At 36.3% G+C, this 23,438-nt stretch overlaps 1 protein-coding gene across 1 annotated transcript in view; it reads left to right on the forward strand.

Annotated features, from left to right (window-relative positions):
- The window catches only part of LOC108970331 (neuroendocrine convertase 2), a 63,022-nt gene that overhangs the window by 34,785 nt on the left and 4,799 nt on the right, over positions 1 to 23,438 (forward strand). Inside the window, exons 2-6 of the mRNA XM_018935659.1 lie at positions 16,008 to 16,115; positions 18,840 to 19,107; positions 19,163 to 19,200; positions 22,553 to 22,629; positions 22,938 to 23,026. Coding sequence (XP_018791204.1) covers positions 16,008 to 16,115; positions 18,840 to 19,107; positions 19,163 to 19,200; positions 22,553 to 22,629; positions 22,938 to 23,026 — 580 coding nt within the window. The remainder of the gene's footprint in view (positions 1 to 16,007; positions 16,116 to 18,839; positions 19,108 to 19,162; positions 19,201 to 22,552; positions 22,630 to 22,937; positions 23,027 to 23,438) is intronic.

Below are 23,438 nucleotides of genomic sequence, written 5' to 3' on the forward strand. Positions count from 1 at the left end.
TGAATATTTGTATTTGTATACATATATATACAATGTATATGCGTAATATGTAGGAGTAAATATGTTTTCTGTCTTTTTTAGTCCTTCTTTCTTATTGTCCAACTTTGTGACCTTTTCGGTCCGTTTTTGTTCCACTCAAAGTGCTCCTTTTGTCCGTTAATTAAAAAGTCAGTAAGCCGTCCATTCACATTTTGGGTTTCCGAATCGCTTTGTGGCCTTTTTCCTGATTGAAAACATTTTAACGCTTATGAAAACAGAAAATTGATTGCACGAAAATTCCCATTTATTTATAAAAATATTTTTTTGTCAATATTGCGTTTTAATGTGAGTTAAAGCGTTTAAAAAAAAATAGAACAACATTTGTGAGACTTATTTAATATAAATATCATATTTTAACCAAAATTGGTTTACTGCCTTATTCTTTTGCCCAAATGTTTTAATTTAGTTTGGAAATATAAAAAAACAAATAGATCGCATAGATCTAAATATATATTCAAAGAAGAATGTGAACTTGCCTGATGACACATTCATTTGTAACCGTCGAATGAGAGCAGAGATTCTCAACATATTTTCTGAGCGAGTCAAGACATATTAGAAGCACTTAACTTCATTTTTGGAAACATTTTTTTTTTGATTTTGATAGGTCAGCTTCTAAGGAATCTATATGTCATAGTGACTCTAAACAATTTCTTCGGATATTGCACCAAAATGCCAAATTTAGTGTAGATTTCGATAAGTGAGCGGCTTACTGGTGAGAAAAGTACGTGTGCAAAGTTTCAAAGCGATATCTCAGTGTATTACCTTGTTTTGTAAAACAACCAAAGCAAAAGTATTGAAGTGCACAGCTCCAATTTCATAAATTTAAGAAATGTTCCATACCATGAARGATCGGTTCGATTCAAATCTTGGACATGATGCTGAACTTCACTATTATTAAGCAAAGCTACACACCTAAAACGCTGAAAAATRAATTCTGTTTATAATGTGAGTAAATCTAAAAAAGTACAGCTATGAAATTTCCGATTTGAATAAAATGTATTGCGTAACACAAAAAAATACTCACATTTCCTCTGCTCAAACTGCATTTGCTGAGATTGCCAGCGGAGATTAAATTCCACATAAATGTGAACGATAYATTTTCAAATAAATACATTTCAGGACGTACCAGTTTAGTTTGTATATCCACATTATTGCAAAAGCGTCTTCATATTATATGTTCGTATGTATATATTTACGAGCAAAAGCAATATCCACAAGGCAAATGTCAAGAGGTTACGAGCTTGTCTCAAATTATGGTTTGACGCAGTAATGCAGATGTGATTTTTGGCATCTTTTARTGCTTTGTCACTTGATTCGACAACAGCTGTTGACTTTCACTCGTTTATTTGTGTGTGTGTGAGTATTTMTGTGTACTTTTGTATGTCTATTGAAGTCGTATTTTTAATGGAAATTCTCATATGCAATTGTATGAGATRATGGTGGACATTATTTCTTGAAAGTGCATACTGAACATTATTCTGTATGATTATGTAAACCATTATGTGAAAGTGTATATACACTTGTATGTATATTTGTGTAGTATGAAATTCTTTATATACGAAAAATGATAATACCATGCYAAATTTGAATGTAAGAAGATTAAGGCGAGTTCSAGGATTACTGAGTCAAATACTATTAGTGTTGAACCACAAAAGCTTAACTTTTTCAACACCACAAAGAATGTTCAGTACAATCACTATGTAAATAATTTCTGAAAGAAAGATTTTGGTTAGAAAAAAAAAAAAGTTTTTTTAACTTTTTTGTTAATTTCATATTTATTATTGTACGTTACTTCGAAATCGTCGCTATAAAGTGAATTTAAATAACCTTTTAAGCGCAGTATGGCAATTTGAGCAATAAAGTGATTCAAACTAAATTTAGTGCCAAAGTGCGGTGTATAAATATATATTTATATACCAATGTCTATGACTACAAATGAAATAATATACTGGAATATACATATACATGTCGTAAGCAGAACCCTAGAGTATAAATTATTTTCGATGTATTTAAATTGCTTTCTCTAAGGCAATAAAGTTTAAATAACTTTAACTATATAATATACTATACATACACACAAATGTAWGGTTAGGTTAGGTTAAACTGGCTGGGTAATAAGATACCAGAAGGAGTTCAGTTCCTAGGTCCAAGATAAGAAGGCACAAGAGATGCTCYATTGTTTCCCTGGTAGCCTGGTCCAAACATATCCTCCAATCATATCGGGCGTGTGTCGCCACCAGACAGTGATCATGTTCTTACAGTCTYTTCTATGGAGTGCTAATAGGAATTTTGCACATGATTTTCGCGTTCTTTCACTCAGGTAGCTCGTTWSTCTAGATCGTCATATAGACAATGCATGCGTTTACTAATGTTTATCAAATTCTMAGATGTTTCCTGTACACCATTGTTGGCAAATTTCGTCCATTATCTCATTGCCWTTGAAACATTTGTGACCTGGCACCCAGTAGAAGTGAAGTTGCTTACTTGTGGAAAAATTTTTCTCTGCTGCTCTGATTTTCAAGACACTTCTGGATAATATGCGATATGAGGTTACTGCCTTGATGGCTGCTTGTCTGTCTGCGTAGATGTTGACTCTAGGAATTGCCTGCAGGTGCATTGGAGGCCAGCTCCACAGCTTTCGCAATGGCAAAGACCTCAGTTTCAATGTACTGCAGTAGTCCGGCAACTTAGAAGGTCTTATGGCTAACTCTGGACAGTTTGTACATACATTTACGCCATACTTTTACGCCAGCCCTCTATGTTTATTTTGAACCTTCTTTCTCAGTTGAAAAATGGGGTCATGTAGTCGGTTTTTGCCCAACCGCCATTATCCATCGAGCTATGTCCGAAGGTTCCATATGTAAATTCTCCTGCAGCCGGTAGTGCAGTTTCAGCGAAGAAGTCTATCGGCGGCAGGTTTAGTACCAGTTCAAGAGCCGACGTTCTAGTTGTTTTTCAAGATCCCGCTATGCATAGCGCAGCGAGCCTCTGCACCCTTTCCATTGGCTTCCGGTAAGTGGATTTCCGTRCGCCTGTCCACCCAGCTACTGCACCGTAGAACAGAWTATAAAGTATTGCTAGCTTTCYTCACYCTTTCTTCCACAGCAGTTTGCTGTCTAAGGCTACCCCAAAGTATTTGGTGCAATTCTTGAGAGAGAGTTGTGTGCTATTTATTTTTATAAATATATATTTATATACTTATGTCTGTTTGCAGATGCATTGATTGTCTAACTAATGATTTGAATTCTGTTTAAGATTTATTACTTCATACTATATACTTTATTCCTATCATATAACTGCATGTGGATACTCTAAATCCATTATTTCCCTACTGTGCTTTTTACTTGTATGCTGACGCCCCCTGAAATTTCCATTCTTTATATGTATTGCTTCAATCATGTTACTTTCCACATGTTTATAAAAATAATAATGTTTGCTGTTTGTTGTTAAGCAAATAAACCTACAACTGTGAAAAAGGAATTTGCGATTAAAAAATTTTGCGTTCTGGAAAAAAACATGCCTTTAAAAGTGATGCGCAGTTAACGTCAGCATCAATTGTACTGAATTTATGCGGTACTCCATGGCGGATGAGCAATATAGTATTTATAGAACAATTGTATGCTCAGTACTTTTGATGTACTTATAACTTTAACTGCTTATAACTTCTATAAGCACTTGTATACTTTGGATATTCTTGTTTAAGTAAAAAATGAAAAATTCAGAGGAGCAACAAAAAAATGAACTTGAAATACATATAAAACATAATTTAAATTTCTATAACATTWACAAACTCATCACTTAAATATTGGCAAACATTCAGCAAGTAACAATTGTGTTTCATATAGCGTCAACCAATACATAACAATCGAAATCTTATGATATTCGAAGCTAAAAAAATTATTTTCCCCTTTGAGCGTAGACACCTAGGTCTAGATTAACTGGTAATTGGACTAAGCTCTCAAGAAATGTCGCATAATTTTCTTCTACTTTCAGCTTAACGTTGAAAAGTTTATTAAATTTCGCTTAAGTGAATAATTAGGAAATATTAGATGTATTGTTGTGAATAGAGAGAGAGAGAGAGAGAGAGAGAGAGAGAGAAATGTAGAGATAGAGACGACTTTATAATTTAATTATCATCAATTATCTCAAATTAATTTTATCTTGAAAGCACAGTGAGAAGATATTTAATTAATTCACGTAATTATATCCTAAAAAGTGTTGAAAAAGTTACTTTGTCTGCAACCACATTAGTGTGACGTTTTTACATTGGACAACATATATTTGAAGTTTCTAACATCCACAATAAAACGTCAGAGATTTAAACTATAAACTTTAAACTATAAACTATTCTTTTAAAATAACTGTATATCTAAAATGATCAGCTTGATGAGCTGAGTCGACTATATTAGCCTGTCTGCCAATATATACACTAACTCTAGTGAGTTTTTGATATATTGACCAGAAACTTCCACAAGTCATTTTCGCCCAAGAAACAATTGTCGAAACCACCTATATTGGACCACTTCAGTATATAGGTTAGGTTACAACGACTGGCTTTTACGTCAGACATAGACTTAAAGTTAATTTGTAACGTCAGATGGCGGTTTATTATTACCACGATGTGAAGTTCTCATCGTGTAGTACGTCAACAACGTCTTTTTGCGAATTTTAAAAAGACTTGATATAAAATTTTGAAACTTTATCCAGTCCCTTGAGCTGCAGAGCTCCTAGTCACCTAATCCTAGTTCTAGACCGTACATATATAGAGGAGGTATTCCAACGGCTTTCTCATGCCTACCTGCCTCCACTTTCTACATGTTGTTTCATTAATAACATAAATACGGTTCACATGTGTTGACAGTAAGTTGTGACTAGRTGACTAGGCCAAGAACCGTCTTGCAGTTTTCTCGAGACACCGTGAGCAGAACTTGCGTGTTTTCCTTCAGCTCTCTTGCACTTTTTTATATATGTAGCTTCCATACAAATTGAAGGAAGGTCGAATTCAAGTCTTTGTATGGAAAATTCGACTTCATGGTAATCCGCAATCTTCGAAGAAATTGTTTAGATGGGAGCACTATATATGTGGTATATAGCTGACATTCAAAATTACTGATTAAAATCAAGATTTTCATAAAAGATATTTTGTACTTATTAAGTAACCATAATTCGACGTAACGGTTGTTTTATCAAGGAAGGCTTGTTGGCAAACACACGGAGTAAGCAACAACTCAAAGTCTCGTTAGAAAATTGTTTTACCTACTAAAAAGATCAATTTATAATAAACTTAAACTTTGTTCCACGGTTTACAATTTCATTATATGCGATTCACGTTCTTGCTATTGAAAAAATCTGTTATCTACTTCTAGTATAAATCTTTCAGCTTTCTCACAACCTTAAGGCAACATAGAATATGCAACATGCTTTAATGTTTTACTCAAACTGCTGGTAACTTTATGTTTCAAGCTTTTGTTTGTTGTCTTAATAACAATTTGTAACTMCATGTAATCATTTGTATTAGTTTAAATGATAAATGTCGAATTATCTGAGTCAATTATTCTTACCGCATTCCAAGTAATCTGCAAATTGCTGCTCAGCGCTATGACAAAATGATGACGATGGTGGCATCAAGTTGTCCCTCCGTAACGTAATAATGTACTTGTATGCCATAATGGTGCCTTTACATGGTTACAAAACGTACAAAAGTATAGTATGTAGGCAAACCACTCCACTCCTCGCCTTACTTGCCTCTCCAGATCATCTATCTTCAGAGCATATTTTAAATCGCTTTAAGTATATACTAGTACACAGAAATAAAACAGAAATAAAGTGAAATTTGCATTGCAAAACGTCAGCCTTCAGTTTTGAACRTTCAGTCGAGGAGAATGGATTTAAATTACACTTGAACACACACGCTCGCTCGCTCATGATTATAAAAATGAAGTTTGTACAAGAGAACACCCACGAGCAAAGCAAACTTTTTCCATAAGAGTTATACCTAAATGGGTATGTTTTCAGGCGTAAATTGAAAATGATAAGAAATATGCTACTACTACTACTCATATTTTGTGTGTGTGTYATTGAAAGTGAAATTAAATTATTAAATTTGTGTTGGTGGCACCCGGTATCTGTGCAAAAATTGTTAAGCGCACACATATGCTCAACACTTTGTTGCTATGTATATATTTAGAGGTAAAAGCCGTGTGTGTGGGTGTGTGTGTGTGAGTTTGTGGCGCATTACTGCTGCATGAACGAGTCACCATCAACCTGTTGGGCCCCAAGGCGTCAAGTAATTGTCAAGCTGATTAAAGCGCACCACACGAAGGCCATTTGCGTGCCGGTGGCATTATTCCAAGGAAAATTCATTTGGACAGCTTGCAGGCGTTGCTTCAACACTTTCGATCGTTTGCTAATTTTATCCATAAATTATGYAAATTTTGCAGCGAAAGATGTATTTTTTAAAGCTGTGGGTGCRTGTTGCTAGAATCGAAAGCAAATCGAGCATAATGCTCAAGTAAAAACTAGTAAATACCACTGAAGTATTGGTAGTACCACACTAATACACTAATAAATGATGACAAATTAGAGTGAAGAGGTCTTGGTGTACATATATATGCATATTCATAGCTGTACATGTGTTCATAAATACTAGAAGTATTTATAAACATTGCTATTTATTGTTTTTAATAGCACATTCCTAAGTTATTTATAACTCAAATTACAAAATGTAAACAGGTGCGGTGGCAGCTGCGTCTGGGGCACGTGTGGTAATGAATAAACAAAAAAAAAAAAACACAAAAAAAAAAAACAAATTTTAGCACATGTGACTAAATTTAGATTTTTGAAAAGTTTAAAGCGTAGGAAATTGTTCGATGCTGTTGCAAAACTTTATCGTAAACAAGCTAGGAAAATCTGTGGTCGAGTGCAGCTAACATTAGATACTTTATTTTTATTTATGTACCAGCATCTAACATATTTCTCATATTAATCRACATTTTGTGCACTCATTCAGCCTGAATAACGAAATTATTCAGGAATAGGGTGACATATTTCGAGGCACCCTCCTTTTTAAAGAAAACAAAAAAAAAAAAACAGAAACTTCAAATGCTTATTATCATATAAAAAATATTCTTTGCATTTATTTTTAGAAGATTAACTGTTTCAAATATGGGCCGCGGTAACGTCTCCGATGGTCCATCCGTTCAGTCCAATTTTCGATGACTCGTTCGAGAATTTTGACTGGTAACTGGCTAATGACACGCATGAAATTTTGCTCCAAGGCCTGAATMGAAGCAGGATTSTCCGCATAGAGTTTAGACTTTRCATATTCTCACAGGAAGGAGTCTAACGGTGTGATATCACACGATTATGGTCGCAAAGCGAACGGCCCAATGCATGAAATTATCTGCTTACCGAAGTGTTCTCTTAATAAACCCATTGGTTGAGGTGATGTGTGGGAAGTGGCATCACGCGCATCAATCTCAGGCATCAAATAGTCGGTTATTTTGGCGAGATAACGRTCGCCATTGAGCGTTACGTTCTCACCAGCAACCTTTTTGAAGAAATATGGACCAATGATTCTACCGGTCCACAATCCACATCAAAGCGTTGAATAAAATGGTATATCTTGAATCTCTTCAGGTTGTTATTCGTTCTAAATGCGGCGATTTTGCTTGTTTRCATAGTCATTGAACCAACAATTGGAACTTTTCAAGAGCCCATAGGACGAATCGATGTCGCTTGGGAAGGTCGATCGGGTTCAGTTCTTGCACAGACTGTACTTTGTATGTTTTCAATTTAAGATCGCAAAGTAAAATACGCCAAGTCACGGCACCGAATCGATTCTCTATGGTCTTCGTGTACACTCTCAGCTACGGCTGCTATATTTTCTTCACTGCGTGCTGAACGTGGTCTATTCGGTCGAATATTATTCAATAATAAGTGCTAGGTCCAAAGATGTGTGATGTGTATTGCGAATAGTACGCTGATTATGTTGGACATTAGTTGAGCGAAGCGTTCGAAAYACATTCTTTACAGAACGTGGGTTTTTGTAATAAAGTTGATTGATTTGCAAACGTTGTTCAGGCGTAAGTCTTTCCACGATTAAACGCCATATAATAATGAACAAAAGCAACATGACAACTTAACACGACTCACGCGTGATCTGTCAAAAAAAGCCTATTGATTATACTTGGAATCCCGTTACAAGGTGAAAGCATCTGWTGAAATTTAAAATGCTAAATAATTACACTAAAACTATTTTACTCTTTTGCAACATGTTGCGAAGTTTGGAAAATTATTCGCTTCGTCACGCTAAAGAACCGATTGAGTAGTTGGGTATKTGGGTACTGTGTTATGCTTGTGTTCTCAGTTGCATGATTATACGTGATTACACTTAAAAACACTCTTATTTACTCACGCTTAGGGATTGGTACATCGATCAATATCACACAAAAGGTATCAGCGGTTAATTGTGATTTCGTGTTCATCATTTTATCTCCCAATTAATTAAACTAATTAAAGATACTCGAAAAGCATGCTTTGGTTTTTTACACGGGTAATGGGTACAAAAAGAACACATCACACTAATAAATGGACGCGTAATGCATTAGACATATTTAATGTAACAAAATAAGGCTGCAGTTCTGCGGAAATGAACGAAATTTTAGCGGGTAAATAATTAGTGAACACATTGTTGCAAATAAAGCAAACRCATTTCAGAGTAAAACTCGCCGAATTAACAAATAATTGTAGTTATTAAACGGAAAAATCTGTTTGTAAAYAAAATTTTGTGAAAAAGTTATTTGTAAATACTATTTTTTGACTTTGTTAAACGTAAACATGGCCAAAGCATTTTTCGTTCATTATTTATTCATRTAGTATGCAAGGTTGATTATTATTTTTTGGTTTCGTTTACCAAATTTGGTTACAAAATAATGCAATCATATTTGCATTCCGTAAACATTTACATTGTATGTGCATAAATATCACAAGTTTTAAAGCAAGGACGAGTTTTTRCGCTCGTTTTAATACTAGTTTTTATGCTCGCCTTAAGGGGGGTATGCCATATGACGGCATGTTTTTGGGGATTTTTTTGGATTTTTTTCTATCACCAGTAAACAGCTAGAGCCTTAAATTCATTATCATTTATTAACATATACTATATTTAGATAGTGTAAATATAAATTTTTAACTAAAAATTTTGTATAGAACAGAATTTCAGCGTACTGAATAGCCCCGCACGAAAAAATGGACTCTCACTTTTTCCACGATTCCGGTTGATTGGCCTAATTGAAAAAAAAAAAAAATAAAAAAATAAAAAATGGCAGCTGCAGCCTAAATGTAAAAAATGGGCTGTTATCAAAGGAATTTACGTAAAATTGGACTTTCTTTAGATTATTTCGAAAAAAAGTTGCGAATTTTGGGTTTTTTTTTGACTGATATAAAAAAATCGAAATTTTGGGAATTTTTGATTGATGATAGTTCAATTCATTTGCCATAAGTCAAGACGTTTTTAACATACAATCACATACAATTGACATCGTTTTTGCAAAAGATTCAGGTCTTTTGGCATGAGCCTCGCATTGCCTCGTTTCATATCCAAAATATTAGCAAAAATGTTTAAAGTCTATCCATAAGTCATGCGGAGATCCTCTTCCATCTCTGTGATGCCAACACGACTAGTTTTAAGTACTGTTTCTTTAACTTTCACGTTGTTATCGTCATTAGGAGAACTCGCATTGGGCAAGTTTCCACGATCTTTCCAGAAAGTAAAGTAGACTTCCCAAAACGCTTCTCCCACATTTTCACCCATTCCGTAGCTATGATTTCATTGGAAACTCATTGCTAAATTCTCTTCCTGGTAAAAATCGCCAGACAAGGGGTTCGCGGCGTAAACAAATATCTGGCAAACGCACTTTAATTGAAAAATGCAGATAAAATTTTACACGAACATAAAAAGCTCGGAAAAATTTGGGAAAACATTTCGCTTCACCCAGATGATATCTTTCATTAACCCGAAAGGCTTAGTGGCGACTATATCTACTAATTTAAAATGCTTAATTTATTCTTCAAAATCAATGTAGTATCTCTTAAAGTAATACCCCTTGACGCAAATACACTGATGACAACGTCTTTTCCAATTCTCGAAACAGTTGTTAAAGCCAATTTCAGGAATAGCTTTAAATGCGCGTAGTGTTTAATGTCTTCAATTGACTCACAATGATTTCCCCGGAGTGGTCTTTTGAGTTTGCTGAATAGCCAGAAAATACACAAGGCTAAGTCAGGCGAATACGGTGGTCGTGATAAGGTATTGGGTGAAAATTTTACGAAAAACTGACGAAGACGAAGACTCAATGCCGTATGCGAYGGTGCATTATCGTGGTGCATAAAACCATAGCTTYRCGCAAACGACGCATAACACTCMAACWGTAATCCTTGTTGACAGTTTKGCCTCGATAATCGAAGAAATATTGGGTCAATTGATCTCTGTTTCCGGATCTTAAGCACATATTCAATACTCATTGCCAGTAATAATACGTTTCATGACATCCTGGTAGTTGGAAAGAATTGTTTCACAGACGTTAACGTGACTCTGTTTTTCGAAATAATTYAGTGATTTTGAAATCAATCGCGCTTTCACTTTCTTAGGCTGATGAATTCATCATTAGTTAATGTTGATGACTGTCCTGGCAGTGGTTCGTTGTCAACGTGTTTTTGACCCTCGTTGAATAATTTGTACCAATCAAAAACACTTGTCCGAGGCAAACAATAATCAGCGAATTCATTTTCTAACATTCTAAATGCTTCGACAACAGAAATTTGATTCCGMACACAAAATTTTTGGAACTTCTTTGTTGAATAATTACCCTCAWCGCAATAATCGCCRAATGCCCATTATSTACTTCATAAAGACAAGCGTATACTAGACASTAATGATTATTTTGATGTAACATTTGGTACAGATGTCACTGATAGTCATACCAATGCGAATTYGAAATTAAAAGGTCTTACTATTYTTTCRGAAAATAATTCTTAATGGCTAGAACGATTGCGGCTTTCGTGAGGCCTCTGTGTGAAAGAAAAAAAAGAAAAAATGAATTTAACTTAGCTTTCTGAAAAGCGCTCTATCTTAGCCATATTTGAATATAATGAATTGGCTTGCCAGAGAATTCAACAGATATCAAAATATATTAGAGTAGAATTTCCAATCTTAGAAGTGTCACGTTCTAATGGTTTTTGTTCACACTTTTAGTCCTTTCATTGATATAACATTGCTCTTCATTGTTTAGAACAAAACCAATATATGTACATAACGCCTTTAGTTACTTAAGCAAAACRTCAACAATGAAATAAAACTGAACTGCTTGCTGGTGTCTAATGGACTCCGCAAAACTAAATTCTCATAATTGCACACTTCATAATCTGCGATAGCGAATGTGGCAACTAAACTTGAAGCGAAAATCTTTTGTGTACAAACAATTTCAAATTTAATTGGCCTTTTAAACAACTACTTAGAGTGTGTCAGCTCATTTTGCAGCTACGTCGGAAACTTTCACAATTGACTGACACTCTATAAAGCCAACATTTACGCAACGCACACATTCGGTTTAATTAAGTTTGGTGCTTTGCTGAAATTCTCATGCTCCCGGCCGAACGCCTGTGGTCCCGAATAAGCCACAAATACGACACATTGCACACACTTGGCATAATTAATTTCCATTTCTTGCCATTGCACGCCTGACCGAATCGTGATTATGGAAGTTTCGGCTGTAACTGCTGTCATTTGTCATCGCTAATACGTTCTTATGACTTGTCAAAAGAATTCTCCAACTCGCATCTCGTCGGATGACGGCACTCAGGGAGGGAGTCAATAAGATGTCAATTGTGCTCTTCCGTCATGATGTCCGTCAGCTACTGTCCGCTTTCATGGCGAAGCATTGTGTGAAAAGTTGAAGAGCGACAGCTTCGAGTTTTYCTTGAATAACGAATGCAAATAAACTGTAAATTTAAATAATTGTAATTTATTTTTTGGGATTTTCATTAAAGTGCGCAATTGGTCGTATAATAGATGAGGCGTTCGCAGAGGTCAGGCATGCTTGTCGAATGTTTGGGCATTTGCCTTCTGGAAATTGTATTCAACTTAGTGGATAGACCCGTATATAATATATTAATATACTAAGTATAGTATTTTATATAGTACTTATTTATACTTATAGATTAGGGTGGGTCAAAAACCAAATAATTTTTTTTTTCACTTCGTACTCTGAAAAATTTATTGATAGACACCTCTATGAAGGGCTGCTACATAGTCTATGAAAGGAAATATTTTTTGAAGTAGTTCGAAGCGGGGTATAAACTGATAAACATGGAAAACTGTTAAGCGGAGAACCATTTAAGAGATGTCTATTAATGAGATTTTCAGAGTATCAAGCAAAAAAAAAAAAAAACATTTGATTGAAAATATTAAATTTTTTTGACCCACCCTAGTATACAAGTATAAATTGTACATCTATTTATATATGTGTGTGCGTCATTGAATCAGTGTGAACGAGTATATAGAAAACAAAGTTTTTATTTAGCTGAACTCTTAAGGTCAACATTGTTATTATGTACTCCTGGACTTAAGTACTCCCATGACTTTACATAGTTTTGTTTATGAATATACATATAGCATACATATATACTATATAATTTTGTGTGTGTCTGCAGCTAAATCGCTTGAACTAAGTTTGCGTCATGCTCGTGATGGTTAATTATCCGTTATGCGGCGATATAGTGTTTCCCACGAGATGGCTACATTATTGAATTGCAGTTTTCCAACTTTCTATCGCTTCTGTGGGGTGTTAAATTACTATCGCTCTCTTGTGTTGTTTGGCGATTTGGTTATGAAGCACAAAATTTTCGTTTTTGGGCAGAGCAAGTCGATGTACTTATGTAGCTCTGCGTCTTGGTATACATATAAGTGATAGATATTGCTTGCCAATTTATTTCGTATTGTAGTTAAATTGCGTTATTAATTATATAGGCACGTTGGCAGGGGCACTTGTCTATGCTGCTAGGTTATATATGTCTGTGTTAAGTAATTTGATAGCAGACGAACATATCTGCATATATGTAGTGAGTTTATTAACCTTTATGTAGTAATTCTAAGCCTGACATATGGATCTAGCGAATTTATGAAATGGYAGCTCACGGTTTCCTTGAAATAACCCATAAAGTTGTGAGGTTATGATTTCGAAAATATAAATTATCTTGCTTTTCAGTTAAAATATCATTCAGCTCGAYTTACTTCCCTTGTGGGYGAGTAATKGYTACTACAACGAATTATTTTAGTCTTGCAATTCATTTTGATAAATTTCGAGATTCGAAGGAAGTTTTCCTTCCATAAGAGAGAAGAAACCTTGTGTTTGAACTTAAAAATTAGCATAACGGCTTGTAGCAAAAACAAATTKGCACAGACGTTCAATTTCCGCCAACTCCCAGTGATTTGAGTCTTGTCCTCTCAAAAGTAAAATTTCCAGCCTGTCCGATCKTAGGCCAAAAGGCTTTTATGACAGCGCATGTACCGATGTTGGTCCAACGCTGGTCAAGTTCCTGCGGATACCAACTATCTAGTAGTGGAACACAAGAGAATAMGGGAGCACCGACTCGCTACCATTYTACCGATAGCGGTTCTAGGGTACGTTTCCTTGGCAGCTCGTCAGATTTTCACTTTCCTGCGATTCCGCTGTGGCCTGGTACACATACCAGTTTTGTCACAAAGACAACCGATGCTATTAAAAGCGAGGTTAGGCACACCTTGACCAGCCCTGAACACACTGTTTATGAGTTCAAGGCTAGTATCGCTGCTCTGCTATCTGAGTGGATGGTCACTTCTCTGAAGGAGGCTGCACACCGTCACAATAAGTGGCAGCAACCTCGGTTTAGAAAACACTGAAATAGTCTAGAAGTCTAGAGTTGGAGTTGATAAGAGCTCCTGACAGTGAAGTCCTCCCCCAAACCTCSCGCCAAGCTTTGACCCWTCTGTAAAAWAGCTTACTGCAACTCACCTCCAACGGCTTCTTTCCACCCACAACTCCTTCGCCGGTATTTGAGCAGAGAAGAAGCCAAGTTCGGTTTGGCGACTCCATGATCCAAGTGATCCAGTATGAAGTCAAAGTGAGTGAGGATTTCACAAGTTCTTTTAGGAACCCAAATTCTTTGAGTCTGATAGCAACWTTCACAGTCATACACCTTYCGACGATGTCTTCGGGCAATGTGTGTGCCATGGTAAATATATATTGCTCATGTCAATCTATCTCATTCTCTATCTTTGACAGACATTACAAATCAAGAACTCAAAGCGAGTTCGATAAACTCGCTCGAAATTGAATTTGCTGCAGAAAACATGGCATAGGGTGGCCGGAATGCTAACWTTTTGTTCTCTGACAACATCTTCATTGCCAAATCGGAATTCATGATAAGAGTTTCATGAGATGAAGCATGGATATCAATATTAGCTTTATCAAGTAATCAAAATATATAACTACCTAGGTAGACCACGGTGTTTCTTCAAATACATTAAAATATTATTCTCAAATTTAAGGATCTTTTATGCCTTCATGCATATGTGAATGTAATAATGATTTCGCGCATTAAAAATTTAAGCTCCACATCTCCCTGTAGCTTTTCGGCATTAAGGCGCACACGTGCTTAATTCGAAAATGCACAACACCATATTATTGCTGTAATCGATGTTGTCGCCRTTGACATTGTCATAGTTGCTCATGCTAGCAATAATATTTTCTTGGCTACTCAATGAAATTAAGAGTACAACTTGTTAAGCTCGTTATTTGTTTCTGCGTTTTCTTTGCTCACTTGACGCGAACACAATCATAATAAGGCTTATTACATTTTATTACCGGCCAGCGCCGAGCAACGCGCGCACTCAGCTCTTTGCAGGACAATGTTCGAATAATACCACACATATGTAMACACATACACATGTACTTATCCAGGTTTGTGGAGCGTGAAATTCGTTTTGTTCGTACTTGATTATATTTATGTTTTCAACATTATGGAATTCTGTCTGAAACTTCACATCGAGTTTTATTTATTTCTTGTGATTTAATGTGAAACTTACATTAAATCGGGAAGCGGCGAATTTTCCATTGTAATAAAATGGGTAGGAGTTGAAAAAAACAGCTGGGAGTCATGGCAAAAATAAAAGAACTTTTCTCTTAATGTAACTTGAGCCTCGAAATCTAAAAGACACATTTTAGCTCTTCTTAAACTTTTGAGAACACAGTTCCGCTTATTTATATAATGGCTTAACCGTAAATTCTAGCATAAGAGTTGGTGGAAAATTAAAAATGGAAATRGCATTTCAGTGAAGCTTTGAGACGACAGACCATTGCAAGTTATCCGAGGTTGCGTTGTTAAGATTCCTTCGAAAGACATTTTTTTCAGATAAGCAATATACTTCTAAAAGACTTTTGGAATTTTTTATATCAGAAATATACTCGTATTTAGTATATAGGTTTAACATTGTACGACGAAGGATCGTTACCTTAGGAAAAGAAATATAGCGACATCGGGTAATAGCAAAGCTGGTCTCTCCTCTCTTTTCTCATAAATCCCTTTCCAAACATGAGTGTCGAACCACTTCAATGAAAATAAGGACGTCCTTGGTCACAAGTATGASAAGATTAAGAAGATCAGAGAACCTTCTGAGACRGTTGACAGATCTGCAGTCTAACGTYTTTTGCACTGGTCTACTGTCCAATTGATCTTATTTTATTAACAGAAAATTACATTAGTTGACTAGAATATACCGCAGTAGTGATCTCATGTCAGCTCTGCTGGAATATGCCGATTTGTTGGGAATGAGGCCTATTCCTTCATTCTAYCGATTGCGTGGATAATATTTGTATATAAATGTATTTGTATTAATTTAATATTGATTGCTTCTTTTCTATTGTTAATTGCAGTTAGTTGGAGGAAACGGAAACGAGTATCACTTCAAGCACAGGACATTGCCGCACGCTCGCACAAGGCGAAGCATCACACACACGCGACTATTGAAGAGCCATCCATTGGTGAGTAGAAGTTCTTAAACAATTTATATGTACACATGAAGAAACATATTTGGCATATGACTATATAAATTTCATAGGAGGGTGTGAGGTATATTCGTATAAAGTTTATTGCAAAGGCTTTAGGATCTAAATGTAAATGGATCGAGTTGTAAGTTCGTGGCTAGAGGCTGCCGGGTTCGGATATTGAGGGTAACGACATGGATTTTCAAGAATAAATTAAGAACTTTAAAGTTATGAACAAAGTCTTACTAATTTTTGCCCACAGTAGTATACCCGAAAACATAATGAGATCTCAATCAAATTTCCACACTTTTTCATCACGTCTCGTTTGGAAAACATTAATTTAGTCAGCATTGCCAATCGTTTCTATTTGTTCACGTGTGTAGAAGATCCTCAGGCATACTCTACACGTCAGCATTGCCAATCGTTTCTATTTGTTCACGTGTGTAGAAGATCCTCAGGCATACTCTACACTGGGGGCGAAATGCAGACAGTCTGCATGTGGGCATATTTGCATATTTCAGCTCATTTCAATATTCTTGCWTATTAATCAAATTTCATTGAACCACAGGCAATGAAATGACTGGTTGAATTGGATAATATGATTCGAATGCTAGGAAATTGCATTCAGTAGCAGTCCATTGAAGTGAAGGTTTACCTACACGTGGAAACAGCCAGACGTAAATTTAGCTGGGCGACTAGCGAGTAATGCAACGCAAATACAAATGTAAATACCAGATTGCCAGTCGATTAACTCTGCGGTAGTTATACGCCAACACAGCCAAGAATCACGCAACAATCGGTGAATCATCGGAGGAGTAGTATTTGCATTTGCTTCCGGCATGCTCTGCGTGTGGGTGTAGATATGCTCGAAAGGCTTACAGCGAGCTTAATATTTCTGCTTTAGCGAGAGCCAACTTGATGTTTTGTATTTTGGTTATGTTTGATTTTGGATTCGTGATCACGGAGAGAAGTGAAGTTAACAGTTTTGCTTCTCACTCCCATATAGACTCTTAAATATGTGAAGCCGCGTTACTTAATTAATGCTAGCTTAATGATTACATGTTTGCTCAATAAGTGCAGATGTCATAGATAAGACTCCGAAGCTTAAACCGACATTTGCATGTCTAGATGTACGAATAAATACGTGAAACTTTTATTGAGCAGCCTTGACATGTGACAGAATATGATATTTGATGAAATCAGTGCTTTTACATATGTAAATATGTGTGATTAAATGTCTTGCGAGAATTCCTAGAAGCTCTGTGCACTTGCTTACATTGTACAAGTATAAACAACATGCATACAAAGCTCTAAGCGTTCAGTCGGTGTCTACACTAAGTATTTATGTAAACAGTAAGACTTATTGAGCATTGAGAAAAATGAAAGATGGAAGAAGTAGACCACAAAAAGCTTGAGATATTTGAATGGGAGGATATTCGAGGTTAATGTAATTTAAAATTATTATTCTATGAATGTGAAAGTCTATAGAAAAAGCAGATAGGGCACTATCGGCAAATTTAATGTGGACACTGAGATGTTCAGAGAAGTTGAAGATTGTAGGAGAAAACCAATGAAGAAAGAACAAAGTAACAGATTTTTCAATAAGAGCGGTTTGGGATATCAATRAACTTKTTTATTCCTGTGGARCTCGATTTCTTTTGCATGACCACCACAGGCGCGCAAAAGTTCAGACGTTTAACCCAATTATCGACGATTTTCAAGCATAAATCAGSCGATACTGTCCTGTGGGAACCATATATTGTCCAAGTCCATATTATGCAATTCGACCAAAAATATTCGATTATCATTGAGCGGTAGCGATTCCCATCCATAGCAGTGCGCCTCTTGTCTTCATCATCACAGAAGAAGTACGGCCCGATGACGCCTCCGGCCCATAAACCGCACCAAATCGTAATTTKTTTAGGATGCAATGGTTACTCATGGCGTACGTGTGAATTGCCAATTGACCAATAACGCATATTTTACTTATTGATGAAGTCATTCCACCAGAAATAAGTCTAATCGCTGGAGATGATTTTTCGATGAAAATTCGGATCATTTTCAAGTTGTTGCTCACGACGATTCACGAACATACGACGATCGTGGTAGTCAAGGGCTTCAGTTCTTGCGTCAATTTGATCTTGTAAGAGTGTAGGCCAAGATTTTTTCACAAAATTCGCCACAACGTCGTCTCAGAGATGTCTAACACTTGAGGACGCCGTGTGAGAGACTGATTTCAGTCTTCTCAATTGATGTGCTACCGGCAGCAATGTTATCGACATAATGGGCACTTCTTTGTCTCACTGGGATGGGAACATTTTGTACTGTGTCTGTGGATTAAAATTTTTSCACCAGACGYTCAATTGTTGATCTGACAGAACGATTTTGACGATCATAAATGGAACATAGCGCTCTTAAAGTTGAGGTCATTGACACCGAATTTCGGTTGTAAATTTTATTAATTTCGATCCGTTGTTGGATCTTATATCTTTCCATGATGAAATGGCCAATCTTACTGAAGAGAAATGTCAAAAGAGCGTGGAAAACTGTGGCGTCGTTAGCTGTGTCTACCCGTTTACTTTTGTAGCGCCGCTATTGAAAAACCCGTTATATCATATCCCATTAACAGTAGATGGGATCGACCCTATCGAGTTTGCCAATTTAAAATTCATCATAAATGGTTTCGACTTCTTCATCTAGAATACCTTACTTTACTTTTAGATTCACACGGCAGTTCAACAGCCGGGATTCAAGCGTGTCAAACGTGGTCTGCGGCCGGCGATTCCCGCTATTCATGGTCTCCCATTCGAGTCCACCTTTGGTGCAAAACCGATTGGACTTGAACCAAGTGATCCGTATTTCCCCTTGCAATGGTATCTGAAGAATACGGGTCAAAATGGTGGCAAAATGCGTTTGGATCTCAATGTGCAGGCCGCTTGGGATCAAGGTATAACCGGCAAAAATGTTACGACCGCAATAATGGACGACGGTAAGTGTAAGGAATAAAAACGGTTCTTTAACTGCTTGTTATTTCTTTCTTGTAGGTGTGGACTACATGCATCCTGACTTGAAGTTCAACTATGTAAGTATTATAGTATATATATATGATATAATGGGTTGTCTAAAAAGTCTTGCGGTATTTTTTATTTATTTATTTTTTTTATTTTATGACGGTTTGATGACTCATGCCCAGCTCTATACCGATGCTACGGCTGCTACTATGCCGGTCTCCTTCGACCAATTCAGCGATTTTATCGCAATTTTCAACGACAGGCCTTCCTGAGCGTGGCGCATCTGCGACCACCAGAACGAAAACGTTGAAACCATCGCYGTGCGGTGGAAATTTAAAATGTATCGGGTCCATAAACTGCACAAATTTTATTGGCGGCTTGAGATGCATTTTTGCCTTTATCGTAGTAGTACTGTAAAATATATATTTCTCTTTATTTTGCTCCATGTTTGCGACGCTATAACTCACGAACGACTTAAAAGAAACGACAATCAATCAAACACGTGTTAGCGCGTGAAATGAGCTTTCCAAAAGGTATAGCATGACCCGATGCGACGAATAAAACTAGAACTACGCGCTCTCAGCGCCAATTATCGAAAATACCGCAAGACTTTTTTGACAACCTAATAACTAAATTATTTGTTTTTGTAAAAMTATGCCTTATGAAATTGGTGAGCTAGATTGGAGCTAAATCATGAAAGCTTYGTACTACAAACCTAATAGCCACCATTTTTCATTTTTAGAGCGTAAACAAAGCTTGTTCATTGTCCTGTATAGACACAACGTACCTTCAATATTAAGCGAAATTCTTATTTTTGTCGAAAAGCCGACCATTAGCACGCTGGACTCAACGCATCTTCGCCTTTCTTTATTTTTAACTTCTATTACGGTACTTTTTGCACCTTTCATGCTCAAAGTCACTCACACGTACCCACTTTACATACCTAAAAATAATATACATACATATGTACATATACCTATTCTCTATACTTTTTAGGGTAGGAATTTGTGCGAGTCACGCACATCAAGTAGCTGCCTTTTAAATTGTTGTGACAATGAACGTTTGACTGTGTTTACTTAAGAGCTCGTTACAGTTTTGAATGTTTAACCTTTCACCTTTTAGGACAGCCTTCTTGACTGCCTTACTCGAGTGTTTGTTGTTGTCGGCATTAAAATGCAAGCAAATGGCAGTCTACTGCTATATGGCACGTGAGGCCATTTCGTGGGTGTTGCGCAGCCAAAGTACATATTTCTTCATGTTTGTGCTTCATTTTTCACATTAATTACTTGCACGCAACTATTCGCGAAATATTCGTACTAGCGCAATCACGGGAGCTGAGGTTWTGGTCATAGAGCAAGTCTTCGTCGGGATGATTTAAACAAATTATTTAACCAATCGTTACAATTATTTAAAAACTTTGAAAATAGGCGCCTTCTGCTTCGATGCAGCGCTGCTAGCGCGATTTCCAAGCATTGAAGGCGTCACGATCGGTCGTCTCAAAATGCTTGTCTTTCATCGTCCTTTCAGACAAGGAAACAAAAAAGTCCAGGGGCACACATCTGGGCTGTAGAGCGGCTGCGGAAGCGTTGGGTTGCTGGCCTTGCTTAGGTAACTAATCACAAGATAGGCGGTGTTAACCGGAGCGTTGTCGTGGTGCAACTTCCAATCGGCTGTGATGTCTTGTCGGACCTGATTAACCCTTCTCTTAAGTCTCTTGAGGACTTCCATTTAAAATTTGACGTTGACGGTTTGTCCTGGAGGAACAAATTCTTGTTGGGCGATGCCTTTGATGTCAAAAAAGACAATGAGCATCGTTTTCAGTTTGAATTTGCTCAGGCGTGTGCCACTCGTAAGATTAAGATAGCCTCTTTGTCTCGGGATCATGCGCCAAAGATCAGTGACTCGTCAACTGTGATTACTTTGTTCAAAAATTGGGGGTCACTTCCACACATGCTCAAATTTTCTCTGTCGCAGATTTACCGAGTTCCAACAGAATTTAATCGCGTAACTTTGCTCTAACGAATGCTGCATTTTAGGCTTGTGGCACTCACCGAACGTGAGAAGGCTCCAGGTGCTCGGACGACTCGGTCTTTCGTTAGCTTGGAACGCACTCTACCGAATCCAGTCGTGGCGGAAGAATCATAAGCATATTTCTGCTATAATTTATTTTGAAATAAAGTTACAAAAATACCACTTATTTCTCTCCTAAAAAATGTTCTCAATCAAAAAGTTTTTTTGCATATACCCGCTTTTTTTCTTTAATTTTAAAAAGGTGGCAGCCCTACAAGCTTTAACGGAAAGAATTAAATTGGGCCTTCCTTCACTTCTGCGTTATGTATTCCGTAAAGGTGTATATTTTATTACCCTACACAACTTCATTCGTCCTTCGAACGTCATGGTAGCCTTAAGAAAAATCACTTCAAAACATTATAATATTACCATTACGTCACCTAAAATGCAAAATAAGGCGAGGGAAAACGATGTATTATTATAGAAACCGCTCATATAAGAACAAAATTTGAGTTTTGGTTATAAAATGGTTATGTATTGGTTATAAAGTGGTTATCGAGTGATTATTATTCACGCAATTCGAAGGAAATGGTTATAAACTGGTTATTATATCTGACAGCGAATTTCGATTTGGTTATAAWATGGTTATAGATTGGTCATCATACACTCATATTGATACAAAATGTGATTTTTTTATCTGACAACGGAAGCTGAAAATTTTATGCCACTTATATGTAATATATGTAATATGATCTAGTAAATCGTAAACAATAAAATACTCATTTTCGGTTTTTTTTGATGATTTGTAGTTTTGCATTTCAGGTGACTACTAGTTTTTTAACAACCACATCTCATAACTGGTTATAATAATATTTCTTTGTGTTTCTGAGTACATTAGTGTTATTGCCACTGTACCCGAAACTTTTTAAAGCATTTTAACAGTTGGCAAAGTGGGAAAGTCAACCCTTTAGTTTCAGTATCCTATGAGCTTAGACATTTTGTGAGATCAGCAAATTAACGGTATTTAAGGTTGTTTAGCCACAACAAAAAGGTTGCTTGGCAAATGCAAATTCAGTCAACCACATACATTTTTGAGTACCCGCGCGTAAATAAAAGCTCTACAGTTTTACGAGTGATATAAAAAAGAAGGGAGTAATGAAAATTAAAGCGAATCTTATCAGCTTTCAACTTTTTTGTTTTAAATAAAAGTCCAACTTCACTGTCATTTTTCCAGTGCAAATTCAACCGATAATGAAAGTATAATTGAAAAGGCTTTCTGTTCTTCTAGTGTGTTACATTATGCGGCTTGGCATTTTTTGTTTAAAAATTACATTGTATTTGTAAGCATATAAAATATTTAAATCTTTAATCCAAACATTTTTTTATACACAACTTTATGTTTTTGCCTTTCAGAATGCTGAGGCTAGCTACGACTTCAGCAGCAATGATCCCTTCCCCTATCCGCGTTACACCGATGACTGGTTCAATAGGTGAGCTAATCTCTTCGTAAGCCTCATACGAGCTTTTATGTACACAAATAAGCACACAAAAACATGTATATACATACATTATTACTATGATATATTATAACATGAAAGATGGCGCAATGGCATTCAACAGACATGAATACTGCAGACACACATTTTATGTCACTATTATGGCACTCCAATGAGTGTCCACCTGTAAAATATTCATACTTTTAAAATGCGCCCTTGGCGTTTATTTTCTCCTCTTTCGTCAACCACTATTCGGGTATTATCACATTCGTTTAATTTCGTTCTCCCCTTTCCTCCTGTAGTCATGGCACTCGTTGCGCTGGCGAAGTGGCTGCTGCCAGAGATAACGGTATATGTGGCGTTGGCGTGGCTTATGACAGTAAARTTGCAGGTAAGTTTCATCTTTCGGTCACACGTACATATACTTGTATGTGTTTTTTGGCCTTAAGGAAAATGGGTAATGTGTTGCGAAATCGTTTATGCCCTTCATAGATTGCATGTCGTAAAGATTATTAAATAGATTTTATTAYGCATATATTAGGGTGGTTCAAAGAAACGAATATATATTTTTCGTTTGATACTCTGAAAGATAAYTTCTAGGCACCTTTGAGAAAATCTCTTCAAGTATGWGCTTGAACTTCATCGATTTTATAGAAAATTGAATGCGCTTCTCAAAAAAAGGTCTATTACAATATCGGTTGAAGTTTGTCTATTTAAAGGCAAATTTTCTTACAGTTGAGAGAACCTATCTCTCAATATACCAAGCGAARAAATGTTTGTTTTTTTGATTCACCATAATAGTA

This window comes from Bactrocera latifrons, unplaced genomic scaffold (genome assembly GCF_001853355.1).
Source record: "Bactrocera latifrons isolate USDA-ARS-PBARC rearing strain unplaced genomic scaffold, ASM185335v1 scaffold_3, whole genome shotgun sequence".
In the NCBI taxonomy this organism is placed as follows: domain Eukaryota; kingdom Metazoa; phylum Arthropoda; class Insecta; order Diptera; family Tephritidae; genus Bactrocera; species Bactrocera latifrons.